At 40.2% G+C, this 19684-nt stretch overlaps 1 protein-coding gene across 1 annotated transcript in view; it reads left to right on the top strand.

Moving 5' to 3' along the window:
- LOC144208871 (protein sidekick-2-like) overlaps positions 1–19684 on the top strand; it is a 95336-nt gene that overhangs the window by 54913 nt on the left and 20739 nt on the right. Inside the window, exons 3-13 of the mRNA XM_077734914.1 lie at positions 8346–8505; positions 9319–9425; positions 10221–10368; positions 12839–12972; positions 15519–15630; positions 16390–16583; positions 16651–16734; positions 17226–17420; positions 17509–17625; positions 17723–17890; positions 18243–18345. Of these exons, the coding sequence (XP_077591040.1) occupies positions 8346–8505; positions 9319–9425; positions 10221–10368; positions 12839–12972; positions 15519–15630; positions 16390–16583; positions 16651–16734; positions 17226–17420; positions 17509–17625; positions 17723–17890; positions 18243–18345 (1522 nt within the window). The remainder of the gene's footprint in view (positions 1–8345; positions 8506–9318; positions 9426–10220; positions 10369–12838; positions 12973–15518; positions 15631–16389; positions 16584–16650; positions 16735–17225; positions 17421–17508; positions 17626–17722; positions 17891–18242; positions 18346–19684) is intronic.

Raw genomic sequence — 19684 nt, 5'->3', positions numbered from 1 at the left:
CAGTGGGAACGGCGTCGTGGTGCAGCCTTTAAGCACGCCGCCGGGTGAAATTTGTGTCCAGATAATTTAATCGGGAGCCCATTGACTGGCCTCCAGCTCCAGCCTCCACTTCTAATTAAATCTCCATTTGTCTGCCGGGGTGATAGGGCTTCTAATTGTTCTGCCGGCAGATCAGATAGACGCGCCTAAACACGTGTGTGAGGACCTCACAGTATTTGATACGTTTTTTTCAGATTACTTATGCCGTATAACAGGAAAAAAATGACAGATGGGGGAGGGGGGTCACCACAAGATAGGATACATATAAAAAAGTGCATCCGTTAACAGTAAATATGAAACATAAACAGAAAAAAAGGTTTTAAAAGTATTAACATACTCATCACTCATCATTCAAGTAAAAAGTATAAAGTACTACAAAGTAAAGTATAAAGAAATGTATTAAAAAATATTAAAATGTCATTTAAAAAAAGATAGAAGGGCTGTAAAAGACAAAAATCAAATAAGAGTGGACAGAGGTACTGCCACTGGCTTCCGCGTGAGGGCGCCATCTTGGGAAAAGAAAAAAAAACATTATTTGGACAACTTTGGCGGGCCACATTAAAAATCCCAACAGACCATATGTGGCCCACGTGCCATAGTTTGATCCACCCCATTCATCTAACCTCCTCTATCGAACTTTAACATGCAAGAAGGGTCACGGCGAACCATTCTTAATGGGGGTTTCTCAACAGTCACGGCATCGACCTCGGTCCCTCGCCGCAAAAATAGCGATTAAAGGGCCGGTACGGGAATTACAAAGTACAACCTCGCCTCGATTTACGTCCCGTCACCGACCCGGACAAAGAACAGCGAGTTGTGGGGGGCGGGGTTACCACCATTTGAGGTTACGTCCTCCACCCGCCAAGGTGAAGTGACTCATTAAATCAGAAGTCAAACAAGCTGGACCAGCCGTGAGAGGTACTTGGAAAAGATGGAGTGCGTACATCACACCATTTTCCTCGCGAGCGTCATCTACGTGTGCCGTTTCTGCCGTTACACCGGCACCCCCCGCCCCATGCAAGCTTCTTATATTTATAGCCCCTCCATCATCTTTTTTCCTCCGAGTGAGATGGCAAACAATACAAAAGCCCTTCGGTGAGCATGTTTTGTAGCATGCGTCGAGGGTGACGTGAGTGGAGGCACGTTGGCGAAGCATTGACGACGCTGACAGACAAACGAAAGGAGCTATAAAAATCAACAGTTACATTCAACATTTTCGCATTTAGAACACTCCAGGGAAGGTTACGCTTCAACATCTTTTGTAGCCGTGATAATGTGATCTCGAAAATGAATATTGGCTGCCATTGAAAAGGAATTGAACATTTAGAGTCGTCCAAGGAAGGAAATTAGTTAAAATGTGGTGGGTTTTATGCAGAAAATGATATTTTTTTAAAGAATAATATGTTTAGTGAGATAAAGTTTGAAATTATGGCTGTTTAGTGTTATTATGAGTCTGTTAATCACAAGCCTTTTATGTAAAGCATATTTTTGAGCGTGTATCTTTTTTCCAAACAAAAATTAATGTTTTGCCCAAAGGTAGGATGCTGCTCTAGCACCCCTTACCAAGATAATTGGTGTTTAGAATGAAAAAAAACAACTTTTTTTAGTGTGCTGATTTAAGACTGGCAGCCCGCTAGGTTTATAAATCAATTGGGGGCTATGTAGAAGGCGGAGCTTTTCTCTATTTTTGATATTTTTGAGGGGAGGAGTCATTGTAATTTTCGTAAGGATTGAGTTAGCCATATTATACCGTATAAAAATGAAAAAAAAAATAGAAAACTGTAAAAATTATATAGTAATATTTTAACATGACAGCTTTTAAACATTGTATTATAGTAAAATAAAATTTGTTAACATCCTCATCATCATCATTAAATGGCTTTCCACAAAAAAATTCTGCTTAAAACTAAGTAACTGTTCAAAATCTTGAATAAATAATGAGTAAAAATTAGCAATGCAAATGTATTATGTAAAGCAACTATTGGTTTAGAAATTGAACTTGTCAATGTTTGCCCACGTCACCCTGGTGGTCCTCAAACTAAACCTTGAGGCGCTCCACACACGTTCGGCAAAGAAAAGACGGGGAATAAAACCCTTGAAGAAAAAGATCCTTGGGAGATTCAACATGTGGCCTCCCGCGGATAAACCATTTGGGTCAAAAGCTGTTACGCCAGCCAGCCAGCCTCCAAAGCGGCCATGGCCATGGCGCCGTGCTACGCCGCCGGCTCCAACGCTACAGGTGCCCGAGGATTAAAGGAGGGGGTTGAGAGCCGGTGGCGGTCGGTCGGGGAAGACGAAAAGCCGATTGTGATCGCCCCGCTTTGGGTTTGAGACTCGGGCTTTTTCGGGGCTCTTGTGCCAGGCGCCTTGTGGGTGTGTATTTGTGTGTATTAGTTTGTGTGTGAATAGAGTCAAAAATGGAAGCTAGCATGTAATAGCATTGTAGTAATCTAAATAAAAACTAAATAAACACAAAAAGAGGAGGTTTCAAACGCAAATATCAGGACAGCAAAGTAGTTTTAAAAAAAAAATTAAATAATGCGGTGGTTAAGTGGTTCGCGTGTTGGCCTCGCAGTTCTGGGGTCGTGGGTTTGATCCCCGGGACAAAACTGGGGTTCTGAACACAAATATCAGGACAGCAAAGTAGTTTGAACAGAAAAAAAAATACAAATGCGGTGGATAAGTGGTTAGCGTGTTGGACTCGCACTTGTGGGGTCGTGGGTTTGATCCCTGGGCCAAAACTGATGTTCTGAACATAAATATCAGGAGAGCAAAGTAGTTAAAAAAATTTAAAAATTAAAAAAAATGCGGTGTTTGAGTGGTTGGCGTGTTGGTCTCGCAGTTCTGGGGTCGTGGGTTTGATCCCCTGGGTGAAAACTGAAGTTCCGAACACAAATATCAGGACAGCAAAGTAGTTGTTTTTTTAAATAAATGGAAAAGCTTGACTATTAGTCATGCGTGTCTTGAATTTAGTCTTGGTGAGGAGTGGCAAGAAGAAAAAAGTCCTAAGAGTTCTTAGCCAAAAGATATTTTCTTGTTGCCAGGCCTGAATTTTAATGCCAACTTCAGGCATATTGAGGAGGATCCAAATTAGCATTGTTATGCCTTGGTGGAGGTCTGCGCCGTCCTGATTTACATTCTTCTTCACGCCGGAGTTCCCTCCGCCACCCCGTTCCGCACCGAGGCCGGGAGGGGGGGGACGGGTGGGACGGCTTCCCCGGACCGCTTCCGATCTGATCGAGCGCGTCGTTGGGGCGAATTCCCGCCCGCCGGTGGAGCTTTTCCGTGGGTTTCCAAGCCTGAAGTGGTCATCATGCACCTGTCACAGTCGCCGCCTTCCCCTCATTCGTCACCGGGATGAAGGGGGGGAGTGGCTTGACAGTCCTGCCATTTTGCCATTGTGTCTTGTCCGCTAACTAATTTGAGATGGACTTTTATCACTCTTTCACTCTTCTTTTTCACTCTTTCACTCTTTCACTCTTTCACCCTTTCACCCTTTCAATTTTTCACCCATTCACCCATTCACCCATTCACCCTTTTACCCATTCACCCTTTCACCCTTTCACCCTTTCACCCTTTCACCCTTTCACTCTTTCACCCTTTCACTCTTTCACCCTTTCACTCTTTCAATTTTTCACCCTTTCACCTTTTCACCCATTCACCCTTTCACCCATTCACCCATTCACCCTTTCACCCTTTCACCCTCTCACCCTCTCACCCTCTCACCCTCTCACCCTCTCACCCTCTCACCCTCTCACCCTTTCACCCTCTCACCCTCTCACCCTTTCACCCTTTCACTCTTTACCTTCTTGCTACTGCTACAAATTGAATTTCCCAAGTACAAAATGAATAACATTTAATCTAATCTAATCCATTGTTTGTAAGTAAATAGTTAATTTAGTAAAAGAATTGAAGGACCTTTGTGGGCCACACTTTTATAAATAATAGGATGTATTTGAGCCTCAACGTTGAGCCAATTATTAAATATTTACTTCAACTAAAGTCTAGTTCACATTACATATTATGCTTGCGGCGCTATCTTGTTGTTTTCGGCTTCTGATCAAAACCTGTAAACCCTAAAAAAAAATAGTTCTCCAGCTTACAAAAAATAAAGAAAGAAGCCCAGCTTCCAGAAAATCAATCACTTTTGATTTTGCAAGGACGGACGGCTTGCAAACATGCAACGGCACAAAAATCCGTAAAGATTTTCCACTTTTGCAAACATGTCTGCAATAACCTATACTGCACTTTTCATGTTTACACGAGCAAAGCGGCCAATACGGCGAGGCAATAAAAGGACGGCGAGGAAGACGATGACGAGGGTCGGCAACGGCGAAACTCATTAGATCCCGTCGTGATCCAATCCGGAGCCAATCATGGCGTTCTTTGCCGGGATTGGCTATTAAAAACTTCATCGTTTACCATCCGTCGACTGTAAGACGACAAATGTTAGCGAACGAGCTAACCGTAGCGATTTGAGCGCCATCAGTCTACGTTTTGTATGTTTTATGACTCGGAAAAAGACGACTTTGGTTGGAGTTGTTTGGAATTAAGTGTTGATGTCTGTCACTTTTATGGCTGGGGAATATGAAGAAAAAATATTTGGTCTGTAAATGCATCCCGCGGTTTTTGGCGGATAAAGATTAACGAGAGTCGAGGATCTTGTGTTTACTTGGAAAATGGATGGCTGCAGTCAAATGGGGAGTCAATTGAGGGGGCGTGGCTTAAGCGTTTGGAGTTCTAGGAACTTGAAAAGGATTTTTTTGAAGGAATTGAACTTTTTGTATATAATTTTTTATTTTTTTATGGATCTTTTGAGGCATTTTTGGGTCACTTGGTGGTTGAGTCATTGAATTAGATTAGATTGTTTTTAATTGAGGGGGTGTGGCCTTTGTGTCCAAAGATCAAGGAATTTGAGAATATTTTTGAAGGAATTGAACTTTCTTTATAGTATTTTTTGTTTTTTATGGATCTTTTGAGGCATTTTTGGATGATTTGGTGGTTAACTCATTGGATTATATTAGATTATTCTTAATTTAGGGGCGTGGCCTTAGTGTCCAGAGCTCAAGGAACTTGAAAAGAATATTTTTGAAGGAATTGAACTTTCTCTATAGTATTTTTTGTTTTTTTCAAGGTTTTTGCATCTTTTCATTTCATATAGATTTTTTTATTGCATTTTGTTGTGCTTCCTGGCTTCTCTTGATCTTTATTTTACGCCGTTTTCTCTTACTATTTTCGCCATTGGAAAAAATACACATTTTGTAGTAGACCTAGTGTAGCAAAAAACTGCCTGCAAAATATACAAATTACAAAAATAATAATAACCATTGAAAAAAAAACCTGCTACAATTACCTGGCAACCAAATCAGATAGCATCCCACCTGCCATCCACCCCAGCTCCAGCACCCCCACTCAAAAAAAAAATCCAAACACCATCCAACGCCAATCAAACATAAATTCCACCGAGTTACATTCAGGCTATCCAGCTCCTCAAAGCGCATTTCATATTAGCATGGCGGCTAAGTACGTATCTCACCCGCGTTTGGTGAGATTTATTCGGCAGCCTGGATAGCCCACGGCAGGAATTCCGGCGTTATCTGATCTTTCCTTGCTGAGTGTTGCGCGAGCACAAACTGCAAATGACATCAGACGGACGGAAAGCACCGCTTTCCACCGCCGCCGTTACCTGCTCGTTAGTCTAGCGAGCGAGAGGGCGTCTCCCGAGGACATCTTCCACTCGCCAAACTAATCAAGGCGCCGCCACGGCTAACGTTTCGGGCTTCCGGGACTCGCGCCTTGTACGATTCTACGTTTTTTTACCCGGTGGGTTTGGTTTTCTCGCGGCGCGACATTCTACTTGTAGCGGGGTCAAAAGATGGCCGATCCGAGAGAGGAGACTAATAGAATCGCTGAACTGGAACCGCGAGTGTTTGCCGTTCCCTGATATTGAAGTCTTTGGAGTCCTGGTGCTCTTTGTCTTGCGTTATGGATGGAAAGTTTTCGACTTAAATGGAGGAACGTTTGTTTGCTAGCAAGTTCCAGAGGGGGAAATGCTTGGGGTAATGGTGGCTTGACTTTGCATGGCTTTGGTGGGTTTACTGGGCTGTATTTTGTTGGCTTTTTTGGGGGTAGGCACCAATGTTTAATGGGCATGCTTTGGTTGGGTTTTTTTTGTTGGTTTTGGTGCAAAAAGTCTGAGTTGTATTGTTTTTCAAGCCTATTTTTGAAGTCAAAATATTCCATATACTGATTAGATCAAGGTGTATACGGCCTTTTACCGTATTTATTCGAGTATAAGGTGCATCTGTGTATAATAATTTGCGACAAAAAAAGTTTTTTTTTGGACTGCTGACTTTCTGTTTTAGGATCCAATTAAAATGAAGAGTATAGATGTATATTTAATGTCCTGATTTTCCCCTTTTAAATCAATCATTGTCATTTTTAACCCATTTTTTTCTCTGTTTTTAGTTCAAATATCATGTTTTAAAATCTAAAAATGTATTTAAAAAAAGCTCAATTAAGCATTGTTTTAGATCTATAAAAACTGAATATTCAGGGCTTTTAATCCAGTTCTTATAATCCATTTATTAAAAAAAAATGCATCCCCCCCCCAAAAAAAATCTTTAAAAAAAACAAGCCTGAAAAGCCCCATTTCTGTCATTTCCCTATTTTTTAACTCATTGTTTTCATTTCCAAGTATTGCCATCCAATCCAGCTAGATCGACCAATCACTGCCAACCCTCCCACCCAAAATAGATTGGACACCGACCACCAAAAAACAAGATCACTCAATACCAACTTTTACAATCAAAACGAATTTGATGCCATTTTAATTCTTACAAAATACAAAACAATCCTAAGACACTATTGCAAAAACTCCATATACAGTACATTTTTACACTACTACTATATATTTCCCCAACTTTTTCAGTACAGGATCATTCAATGGCAACCTTTCCAATCGGAACGGATTCCAGCGGAAGAGTTAAAAGCCGTGTCGGGGGGCGCCAGACGCAAACAAGGTCCGAATGGCGTTTCCCGCGTGGGAATTGTTCCGCTCCATTTACGCGCATGAATTTACAGCCGGCGTGACACCCGGAGGTGCACATTCATTCTTATTTACAGTGGCAATCAGGTTCAATTTTCTGTAGCGCCGTTCCAGCTCGCCGAAGCACCCCCCGCCCCCCTCCTTCAGCGCCATCAATCTTCAGCCGCTAACTTCCTGGCGGTGAAACGGCCCGGGTTTCCGGCCACGGGCGCAAACAGCCTGGTGGACTCGCCATTTGTACGGGTTCCAATTAGCCGACGCCATCGTATCGGTGTCGCCGCTGACCGGCTGGCCGGTCGGCGCGGTTAGACGGATCGATACGTCCGATCGAGGCTTTTTCATCAAGTGAAATGAAAGCGCTTTGTCTTCGCCGGGTTTTGCGTTGAAGGAGGTCCAGATAATGCGGACGCGTTAGGGGACTATAAAGATAAGTAATGGCGGCGGACCATTGTACGTTATTCTGTCGCTTTTTAAGAGAGGGACATTTTCGGGACCAAATTTTGTTCAGCCTTGTGATTGGGTAGAATGAATGTCCAGTTCCCGAATGTAAGACGACCCCTACTTTTTCAGCTTTGTGATTGGCTATAACATCTAGATCCCAAAAATTTAAGATGACACCCACTTTCCCCACCCCTGTGATTGGGTATAATGTCTAGACCCCAAAAAATGTAAGATGACACCCACTTTTTCCAGCCTTGTGATTGGCTAAAATGTCTAGAACCCAAAAATTTAAGACGACACCCACTTTTTCAAGCCTTGTGATTCACTATAATGTCTAGAGTCTAGAATTTTTGGGGTCTAGATATTATAGCGAATGACAAGACAGGAAAAAGTGGGTGTCGTCTTACATTTTTGGGTTCTAAACTCTAAACCACAAACATATAATGTCTAGAACCCAAAAATTTAAGACGACACCCACTTTTTCAGCCTTTTGATTGGGTATAATGTCTATACCCTAAAAAATTTAGACTACTTTTTCCAGCCTTGGGATTGGCTATAACGTCTAGACTCCAAAAATTAATGATGACACCCACTTTTTCAGCCTTGTGATTGGGTACAATGAACGTCCAAACCCCAAATGTAAGAAAACTCCCACTTTTTCAGCCTTGTGATTAACTATAATATCCAAACCCCGAATATAAGACGACCCCAAACTTTTTCAGTCCAAGTCCAATGCAAAAATCACCATCTTATATTCAAGCCAATTCACCAAGTCCTCCTTTGACTAACATGGCCGAACATTGTGTGTTTCCCTTAGATGACGTACCCCCTTATTTCAAAATGGAGCCCCCCCAGGTCCAAGTCCACCTGGAGGGCAACCGCCTGGTGCTCACCTGCATGGCGGAGGGCAGTTGGCCTCTGGAGTTTAAGTGGATCTACAACGGCAGCGAGCTAACGCGCTGGTCCTTGGAATACAGGTGAGGAGAACCCCGGCTAGTTTAGGACCCGTTTATTGCGAGGCAGTTTCCGTGGCGTTTTACAGCCCTGCTGTCCTCAAACTGCTTTTATTAAACTGTTATTATTTAATAGCTCCCGCTGCAAGCTCACTGCAACTTGGCTTAGCTCCAATATGGCCAATTTCAGGCTTAAAGCGTGACATTACATTAAAAAAAAGTAGTTTTATGTTCAAATATTGCCTGAATGAACCGAAATGAAAGGGTTAATGTCCTAGAAATATGGAAAGCTTTCATTTTTCAAGAGGAAAGCCTTTGTTTATGAGCTAAGTGCCACAATAAGATTGACTAAATAAATTGAAATGATGGTCATATTAAAATAATACGAATTATGATGATAACCAATACAACTCATTTCTTATTTTATGGCAAAAGAATGAAATTGGAGTAGTAATAATCATATATTAGTTGCATGTGACAGTGGTTAAGTGGTTAGAATGTCGGCCTCGCAGTTCTGGGGTACCGGGTTTGATTCCAGGTCGCTCCTCCCTTGTCTAATTTGAATTAAATTTCCGCTGGGATCGGCTCCAGCACCCCTCGTGACACTCGGAAAACAAAATAAAATTAGTTGCATGTGACAATAGTCCAAATTCCATTAAAAAAATAGTTACTTACAATTTAAGTTACCAAGGTAACCAAATATGCGTTGAACTAATTAATCAATCTATTAAAAAAAGCCGCTACATTCTGTTTTCCTTCTCAAAAGTGGGCGTGGCGGCGTCCGGATGGCGTGACATCATCTACATATTTGCATTGTTTTGGTGTTCATGTGTGCAGGTACCTGATCCCCTCGCTGGACCGATCCCACGCCGGCCACTACCGCTGCATCGTGAGGAACCGAGTGGGCGCCATCATGCAATGCACCACCGAAGTCCGAGTGGCCTGTGAGTATCGGGACTTAATCTGGACTTTAAATTAACATTTGACTCATTTAGAAAAGGATTGTGAAAAAGCTATAATTGGATTGGCTAACTTTATTGGATCACTTTATTCATCCCGTATTTAGGAAATTTCAAGGTAGCAATAGGGTGAGAATACAGACACAGTAAAAGACATTTGAGACATAAATTGAATAGGTAATTAAATAAGTTAATAAATAAAAATGAATAAATAAAAAATATATATATATATATATATATATATATATATATATATATAAATATAAATATATATATGTATATATATATATATATATATATATATATATATATATATATATATATATATATATATATATATATATATATATATATATATATATATATATATATATATATATATATATATATATATGTGTAGACATACATATATATACACATACATATACATATACTTATATATACATCGATATACACATACATATATATACATACATACATTTATATGATATATATATTTATATGAATCAAATACTGTCATAATAATTGAAGTAAAGTTTTTAAATGAGCTAAAAAAGTGAATATTAAGTGTATTTTTTCAATTTTTTTTGCAGTTGCAGGACATTTTTCTCCTTTTAGAAGTTCTGTTCAGATAAAAAAAAATGGGGAAAAATAACATTTAAAATGAAATGAAACATTTGAAAAATGCCAAAAAAAGTATATTTGGAAAGACATTTTGTGCATAGTTTGGGGGTGACCCCTATCCTGACCTTTTGTTACCCCTGGTTTCTCCACGCGCAGACATGGGCGGCTTTGCAGAGGGCGAGCGCTCCCAGACGGTGTCCCAAGGCGACGGGGCGGTGATCCCGGCGCCGCGCATCCACAGCTTCCCCAAACCGCAGATCACGTGGTTCCGCGACGGACGCAAGATCCCCTCCAGCGGCCGCATGTAAGCACGCACGCCTTCAAATTTTCGCGGCTATTTTCGAGGGAGTGCTGCCACTGATGGAGGCTACTTGTTAGAGAGTGCCAACGCCACCATTAAATACGAGACACGTCGCCGGCAGCGGGGGATCCAATTAGAGGCATCCATTTGGAGCAAAAGCCCGCAATTGACGCTACCTTTGACTGACGGCTCTGCTGGCCCTCCCCTGGGTTTGTTTGTTTGTTTGTTTGTTTGTATGGGAAGTGGATTGGATCATTTGCCATCCAAAAAAATACGTGCCCACAAACAATTAGTCATTTTGGACAAGTGCTGCTTCCACCTCTCTTTGCTCTGAGCAGACATTTGAATTTGATCAAGTCTGGAGAAAATAGATTTATGTCATTTGGACTTTTCCACTACTTCTACTACTACTACTAATACTCCTACTGCTACTACTACTACTACTACTACTACTACTACTACTACTACTACTACTACTAATACTACTAATACTGCTACTACTGCTACTACTGCTACTACTGCTACTACTACTACTACTACTGCTACAGATACTACTACTACTACTGCTACAGATACTACTACTACTACTACTACTACTGCTACAGATACTACTACTACTACTATTACTACTACTATTATTACTACTACTACTACTACTACTACTACTACTACTACTATTACTACTACAACTATTGCTACTACTACTACTACTACTATTACTACTACTATTACTACTATAACTAAAGATCCATCTATTGGTTGTATTTCACAATCCCCTACTACCACTACTACTTCTACTACTAATACTATTACTACTACTACTATTACCACTACTACTACTATTATTACTTCTACTACTACTGCTACTTCTACAACTAAAGCTCCATCTAGTGATTGTATGACACAATCCCCTACTATCACTAGTACTACTACCACTACTACTATCTTAAAATCCAAAGCCCCTTGTATATTAAACAAATGTTAAGATATTCCGGTTTTCCCTTCACAGGAGTCCAATATTTCCGGACCCTACGGCGACATAGAGCAGAAGCCGCTTTTCACGGCACGCCCCGACTCCAATGTCAGCATTGACGCACGCAAACGATGCAAATTCCGTCACCCGCTCGCCGTTAAGCCGCGCCGATGCGCGCGTGCTCGCGGCGTTTCCGTAATTGCACGGGAGCGTGCGTGCCAGGGAGGGGGGGTGGTTTGTTTATCCCGCAGCGATGAGGCAGATGCCGGCACTTTTGTGGAGCCTAATCTGGCGGCGCGCTTAGCGTCAGCTCTCATTTAATGGGCTCCGTCTCATGGGAGCGCGTCAAACCGAAACGGCGTCCGGCCGTCCTCGCGTGGGAAGCCTCCGTACAAAAGACAATCTGAAGGGATTGACTCAAAACGTTATTTCTTCTCTCGTTTTTCTTCCCGTAATGATTTGCGACGGCCAGGAGAAAAAAAAACGCCTAACGTAATCCATCACGGTCATTTTTTAACACAAAAAATAAATAAACAAACAGACACAAAAAAAGCTACGCCGCTACGTACGTTAGCTTAATTGGGAACTGAAATCCGTTGGGCCAATTAGCAGCCATCTGTTGCCGGCGTCTATTTGCGGAGATTCCGGCGAGGAGCGTTAAGGAAATAATTGCTCAATGAACAAAGTTTCTCAACAGCGGCGGTAAAATCCGCGGGTGTGTCAACTTGGGGTGATGCGTCGGAAACAACGTGTTTTTGGGAGGGAATTTAACCATGCCAAAAAAAAAAACGTGAAAAAAACGAGATTTTATGAAGAAAAATTCATCTGATGGGTTTTTAAATAGGTTATTTTTATAAGAATTGTGATGTAATGTTTCACTTTGTTTAAGAAATTAGATTTTTTTATGTTTAAAATGAAGCCAGATTATTGGAGGGTTAAAATGACTCAAATTTTGACGGAAAAATACGAAATTTTATGTTAATTATGTTTTATTCAAATAAATTAAACAAAAATAACAGCAAAAAAAAACCAAAAGACATTAATATACAATTAAAATATATATATTTTTTAAACTACATTTTTATTGATTCCCCAAATCTTGTAAAATAAAGATTAAAAAAACTTAAAAACTTTAAATATAAAAAGGAAAAAGTTAATAAAGAAATCAAACAAAAAATAGCCAACCATAACAACCAGTTAAACAGGACGCTACAAAAAATATCACCTAATGATAAAAGTCATTTTTTTGCAGAAAACTGACTCCCTTAAGAAAACCCATCCATCTTTTTTTATAGGAACATTTTTATCTTGAATCCGAGAAATAAAATATGATTTTTTTTTTTTTTTTTAGGATTAACATGAGATTTGGATGTGTTATTGGAATTTCTTAGTGACATTTAAATGGTGTGTTTCCATGGCAATGGTAGTGATGCACATCCAGTCCATTAGAATGAAAAAAATGGATTGGACGTCTAATGCTGTCTTTTTTTATTTTTTAAGTGCCATTACTTTGGACAACACACTGGTCATCCTGTCCACGGTGGCGCCGGACGCCGGACGCTACTACTCGCAGGCCGTCAACGACAAAAACGGCGAAAACAAAACTAGTCAACCCGTCATGCTGGTCGTGGAAAGTAAGTACAATGCACTTTATTGTCAAAAATTGGGTTTTTATACATGTTTATATTTGGGTAAATACTAGTATTCCTTGCAAAATAGAAAACTAACAGCCTTTCTTAAAGGGTGGGAGGAATTTAGTTGTATTTAACTTTAATACAATTCTTCTTAAACTGTACTACTAGTTTATTTATTGTTTTTTACTTTATTTTTTGTACATATATTATAAAATCATAGTTGAATTATGTTTATTTCTTTCTTGCTCAAATGCAATTTGATTATTTTTTTGTGTCATTCGATTAGATTAGATAACTTTATTTTGGAAATTTCATTGGCACATTAGCAACAGGGTGAGAATACAGACACAGAAAAATACATTTTAGACATATAGGTTAATGAATACAAAAATATATTTAAAAAATTATACATAAATTAATAAATAAATATATAAATTAATACGTAAATATATACATTAGTAAGTATATAAATAAATTCATTAAAAAATAAAAATCTTGTTTTCCTATTCTTAGCTTTTACCAAATATTGCAGAAATAAAAACAACAAACAGATATAAATAATCCATAAATATGCCCTGATTTTTCTAAATTAGACATAATTCTACACATTATACGTAATTATATGGTATATATATTTAAAAAATGAGAAAAAATTGTAAAACGTTCACTTAGTTTATGATTATCCCTGTTTTTGCGATGTTAAAATTCAGGCTAGCACGAAAGCTAGTATTTTAACACAAATGATATTTATTGTTATTCTTGGCAAATATTTCCATTTATTTTCTTGCAAAATGACAGCTTTCCGAACGCAACTCCTGTGGAAGAAGGTGCTAAATTTTAATATGTCTTCTCCCTGTTTATGACAGCTTTTGGGCTGTTTTTGTTGACAACATTCACGGCGTCTCGTGTTACTAAATAGAAGACCAAAGCAAACGTACTGTACTGACTGAAGTCTCACCGTCGTAAAGTTGATGGAAATTACAAGAGATTTTGTGAGAGCGTCTACGATAAAGCCACGAACGACGACGGCTGGCGAGACGGCGCCAATAAAAGCCGGCTATTATTTGATCTCTTCATTAGATTTATAGCCCTTGGCCTTCTGTTAAAAGATTTTTACTGTGGCCAGGTCATGCTTTTATTCCCGAGCGTTTATCAATGCGCCGCGGATCAAATGGTGCCGGACAAAAAATATGACTTTTAGCAGCAGGTGATGGGGTTTTTTTTAGTGTGCTATTTGACTGGTTTGTTTTTTGGTGCTTTATGTTGGTGCTTTGTATGGTTTGGGTTTAGTTTAGTTTTGGTTTTGGTTTGGTTTTATTGTTTTGTTTGTTTTGTTTGTTTTGTTTGTTTTGTTTTGTTTGTTTTGTTTTGTTTTTTTTGTTTTTATTGTTTTGTTTTTATTGTTTTGTTTTTATTGTTTTGTTTTTATTGTTTTATTGTGTTGTTATTATTGCTTGTTTTGTTTTATTGTTTCGTTTTTGTTTTATTTTGTTTTTATTATTTGTTTTGTTGTATTGTTTAGTTTTTATTGTTTTATTTTATTTTTATTGGGTTTTTTGTTTTGTTTTGTTGGTTTTTGTTCGGCTTAGTTTGGTTTGTTTTTTAAAAAATCAAATTTTTCAGTATTTAATTCATTTATTAATTATTTCCCTTTACATTTTCACTTTGTAAATAAATAAAAAAGTCATTATATAGATCTCCTTTCCGGAAATAACCAACAAATATCACTTCTAAAATATCAATTATTTTATTGATAGAGCCTTTTATTAGCTTTATACTTTTTACTAAGCTAAAAAAAAACACTTTAATTGTCAATCAAAATGTAAATAAAAGCTAGTATTTCCAGCCAGTAGCCACACCCCATACGGGAGCAGCCATTTTTTCAATATTAGCCAATCAAAAGCCACTATCCCCTTCCTTATGACATCATTAATACCCTTAACCAAATATTTTAGTTTATTTATTTGTCTGTTTGTTTTTCTGTCATACTTATGTTCTCTAAATCTCTTTATACTTGTACAGTGACCATAAAAACATTCAATTTGATTCAAAAACTGACACCATTTTTATTTCAAAATCAAGACAAAACATTTCCTTCAAAAACTTGAACCAATCGTCTTTGTCGGAAGTCACTCAGTTGTCTGTCTTTTTAACCACATGGCTAACCTGTCCCCCCCTAAGGTACCCTCTACGGTAAAGGGGGGGTCTTGGCAAAGTCAGAAAATGAGAGAGAATCGGGTTGGGGGATCACTGATTGAGGGCAACCAATCGATGGTCGCTGGGAGGCGCGGCCAGTCGTGGCGCCGCATTTAATGGCCGTGTGTGTTTGTCTCAATTATGCCACATAATGGCTTCCAACACCTGGCAAACGGCGCGGTGAAACGGCGATGGGGGAAAAGTGAGAAGTCAAGACAGGCCGCCTGGCTAATAGCGGTTGGGAATACTGACTAAATGTCAGCCTGCTTGTAGCCAGTCATGCTCCAGAGCACTGGCGCTTTTTAATTTCACCCGCTGAATGCTTTATGGATTTTTTTCCTTCTTTTTAGATGTGGGAGGACCCGCCGACCCCGTGGCCCCCACCATCATCGTCCCCCCGAAGAACACTAGCGTCACCGTGGGAAGGAATGAGGCCATTTTGGAGTGTGTGGCCAATGCCAGGTAGAACATTATTTACATTTATTGGATTGTTTCCTTTTGGCGTAGCGCTCAAATCAGCTGGATCTATCTCTATTTTGATGACGTACAGTCATACCTCTACTTACAAATGCCTCTACTTATGAATGCCTCTACTTACAGATGCCTCTACTTATGAATGCCTCTACTTATGAATGTCTCTAGTTACAACATTTTCAGGTTACAAATGTTTTTGTATGCAAATTAGTGACTCGAGATACGAAAAAGATCCAAATTACAAAATCCCCCAAAAATTAAATGTTTTTCCCTACCTGATATTTTATTTTGAAAATATTGTCGTGGATTTTGTTGTCTGTAGGTTAGGAGCTGTATAGTTATTAGCTTATTATGCTTTTAAACTCACAGAATTTAATGAGATAGAGCCATACCTCTACTTATGAATGCCTCCAGTTATGAAATTTTCAGGTGATGAAATTTTCAGGTGATGAAATTTTCAGGTTAGGAAATTTTCCGGTTATGAAATTTTCAGGTTATGAAATTTTCAGGTTATGAAATTTTCAGCTCAGGAAATTTTCAGGTCAGGAAATTTTCAGGTTGTGAAGTTTTCAGTTTACAAAATTTTCAGGTTACGAAATTTTCAGGTTCCGAAATTTTCAGGCTACAAAATTTTCAGGTTACATTTTTTTGTATGCAAATGAGTGATTCAAGATACGAAAAAAAATCCAAGTTACAAAATCCCTATATATAACATATTCAACAGTCTATTGCTTGCATCTCCATCAGGCCTTTGGTAAAGATGACCCTCACTTGGCGAAAAGACGGCGTGGCGGTCCACGCCGGAATCCGAGATTTCGGCCGACGTCTCGTCATCAGCCAGCCGACACTCGCCGACGGTGGCTACTACGAATGCGAGGCGGCGCTCCGCGTTGGCGGCAATGTGCGCCCGGTCACCGCCGGCGCCTTTCTGCACGTACTAGGTGGGTTCAACCTCAATGGGAATGGGAGGTCCCCTGAAAAATAAATATCTTCCTCTTTTTATTCCAGAATATCCTCTGTTCGTGAAAGAACCGCCCACTCACATCACTGCCGAGATGGAGAAAGTAGTGGACATCCCTTGTCAGGCTCGAGGTTCGTCATATTTACAATATCTGTCATTTTGTCCACTGGAAACCATGTTTTTTTTTTTACAAGGTCAACCCTGCACTTTATAGTCTGATACCCAATGGTCACCCTCATGTCTTTTGGGGGAAATATCCCATAATACAATGTGGACACCTGTGGTTTATGGTCCAGTGCAGACATATGTGCAAAAAAAACATTTTTTGGGTGAAATTTAGAGTTGGCAATACTTTATAATCCCCCCAAAAATGACATAACAGTAATTTAAGTAAATTTTAGTAAAAACAAACTTTTTTTAAGTTCATAAAAATATGTAGAAAAAACTTATAATGGGGTAGCCCTACTTGGCGATTTTTGAATTATGGCGGCCATGTTTGGTCAACATTAACCGCGCTATTTGAGGGATTACAGTCAAATTGCCCAAAAATAATCCCCTAAATCACATTTTTTTAGTCAAATAACAAACATTGTATTTTACGGTTATATATTCATATGCGCAGGTACACCTCCACCAGACATTGTGTGGTACAAGGACGCCACAGCCATCAGCACGGTGAAAATCCCCCGCTACAAAATTGTAGCTGGAGGCAGCCTCCAAATCAACGGCCTTCTACCCGACGACACTGGAATGTTCCAGTGCTTCGCTCGTAATCTGGCCGGAGAAATCCAGACCAACACGTACCTGGCCGTCACCAGTCAGTACCAAATTTGAAAAAATTCAGTTCCGTCTTTCCGCGCTCTCCACTCCGTCACCCCCGTCAAACATTTGTGCCCTGTCATCAGGCATCGCCCCCAACATCACGGCAGGCCCCGCCGACAGCGCTGTGATTGACAGCATGTCCGTCATCCTACACTGCGAGACGTCCGGAGCCCCCCGGCCGGCCATCACCTGGCAGAAAGGTGCGCCTGGCCCCGCCCTGCTCGATTTAGAAGACCCGCCCACCACTGTTGGCCATTTAGATGAAGTGTCAAAATGCTAACTTGCTTTTTTTCGCAGGTGAACGCGTGCTAGCTAGTGGCTCGGTGCAGCTACCCAGGTTTACGCTTCTGGAGTCCGGCAGCTTGCTGATAAGCCCCTCCCACTTGTCGGACGCGGGGACGTACACTTGCATGGCCAGCAACTCCAGAGGCATCGATGAAGCTTCTGCTGACCTGCTGGTGTGGGGTGAGTCACGTTTTCGTTGCCGGGGGAGACTTTTTTGCACGGCAACACAAATTGAATACTCAGGCCTTTTAATCCAGTTCTTTTAATCCATTCATAAAAAAATATATCAAAATATTATATCTAAAATAGTCCAGGCCCTTGATTTTAAAGTATTTTTTAATAATTGTACTTGTGTATTTGTGTATAAGCTCCAAAACATGCTATTTGGCAGTTTTTCGTTCATATCTGGTCTACATAAACCGCAATATTTGAGGGATTACTGCATAGTCCGGAAACTACAGTTGCTCATTAAAGCATCCCTTGAACCAACCCGTGTCAAACCACCTTCTCTTTAACCCCTCCCTCTTTTTAGCCCGCACCCGCATCACCAAACCTCCCCAAGACCAAAGCGTCATCAAAGGCACCAAAGCGGTCATGACCTGCGGCGTCACCCACGACCCCAGCGTCAGCGTCAGGTAAGCGTACCAAAACCGCCGCCTCTCATCGTCACAATTTGCCAATTAGCCGCCTCCCACCCATCCTCCGGCGACCTCCCACGGGACGACGGGGCTCCGTCGGCGCTTCGTCGCACCGTGATTAGAGATTGTGTCACCCGTGGGGCGTACGCCATCGATCGCGCGGCGCTGGTAAACACAAGAATATGTAAACAGGGTAATAACTTCAGACGGCGCCTTTAATTAAACGCAACGCTGAGGAGATTAGCTGGAGAGCCCCAACAGTCACATTTAATCACTACGTCGGTCGGCCTCCTTCTTTCCCCCCGCCGACGAACGTGGGGGTGGGCGGCGGGGTGGGATATGTTTGCATACATTTTAATGAGAGGCGCCTTTGCACTGTCGCACACTGTTAGGAAATAAATAAGCTTAACTTTTTAAAAAATGGCCTGCTTTTTGCTACTATAAATGTACAAACCGTATTTTTTCGGGTCGTACCTGAGTATAAGTCGCACCAGTGAAACAATGAGTGATGAAAAGGGGGAAAATATGTATGTTAGACTGGAGTATAAGTCGCATTTTAGCAGTTTTTGGGTTGATTTGTTCATTTTCTGAAGCACTTTGTCATTGTAAGGGTCGCGGGGGGTGCTGGAGCCCATCCCATTTGACTTTGAGCCACAGGCCCTGAATTTAGTGTCTTATTTTTTAATTTTTTTTGGAACGTGGGAGGAAATCAGAGTACGCAGAGAAAACCCACGCAGTAGACCGTCCTGGATTTGAACCCCGGACCCCAGAAATATGAGGTCGTCCACTTAGTCGCCGAGCCGACCCAGTTTTATTACAAATAAAGAACCAATATTCTATGTTATTGTGAAATAGGGGAAAAAAAATACAAAATGGGCTCTTGTTAATGGAACATATGTTTTTATGTAATATTGTATTGAACTGAAGGCTTTTATTGTCATTATACAAGTATAATGAGATGAGATTATACTTGTATAATGATAATAAATAGACTGAATTCAATTCAGTTTGCTTTTGTAGCCTTAAAAAAACAACATAACAGACTGTCAGTGAAAAAAAAGTATATACAAGTATCAAAGTGGCGGCCCGGGGGCCAAATCTGGGCCGCCGCATCATTTTGTGCGGCCCGAGTCAGAAAATCATGAGTGCCAACTTTCCTTTTTAGGATCAAATTTAAATAAAAAGTATAGATATATATTAAGTGTTTTTAGTTCAAAGAATATTTTGTAAAATCTAAAAATATCTATAAAAAAGCTCAAATAAACATTGGTTTAGATCTATAAAAACTGAAAATATTCAGGTTTTTTTTTAATCCAGTTCTTTTAATCCAGTTACG

The sequence above is a fragment of the Stigmatopora nigra genome, chromosome 15 (genome assembly GCF_051989575.1).
Source record: "Stigmatopora nigra isolate UIUO_SnigA chromosome 15, RoL_Snig_1.1, whole genome shotgun sequence".
In the NCBI taxonomy this organism is placed as follows: domain Eukaryota; kingdom Metazoa; phylum Chordata; class Actinopteri; order Syngnathiformes; family Syngnathidae; genus Stigmatopora; species Stigmatopora nigra.
Note: the sequence above shows the minus strand (reverse complement) of the source record. Positions and strands in the feature narration are given on the sequence as shown.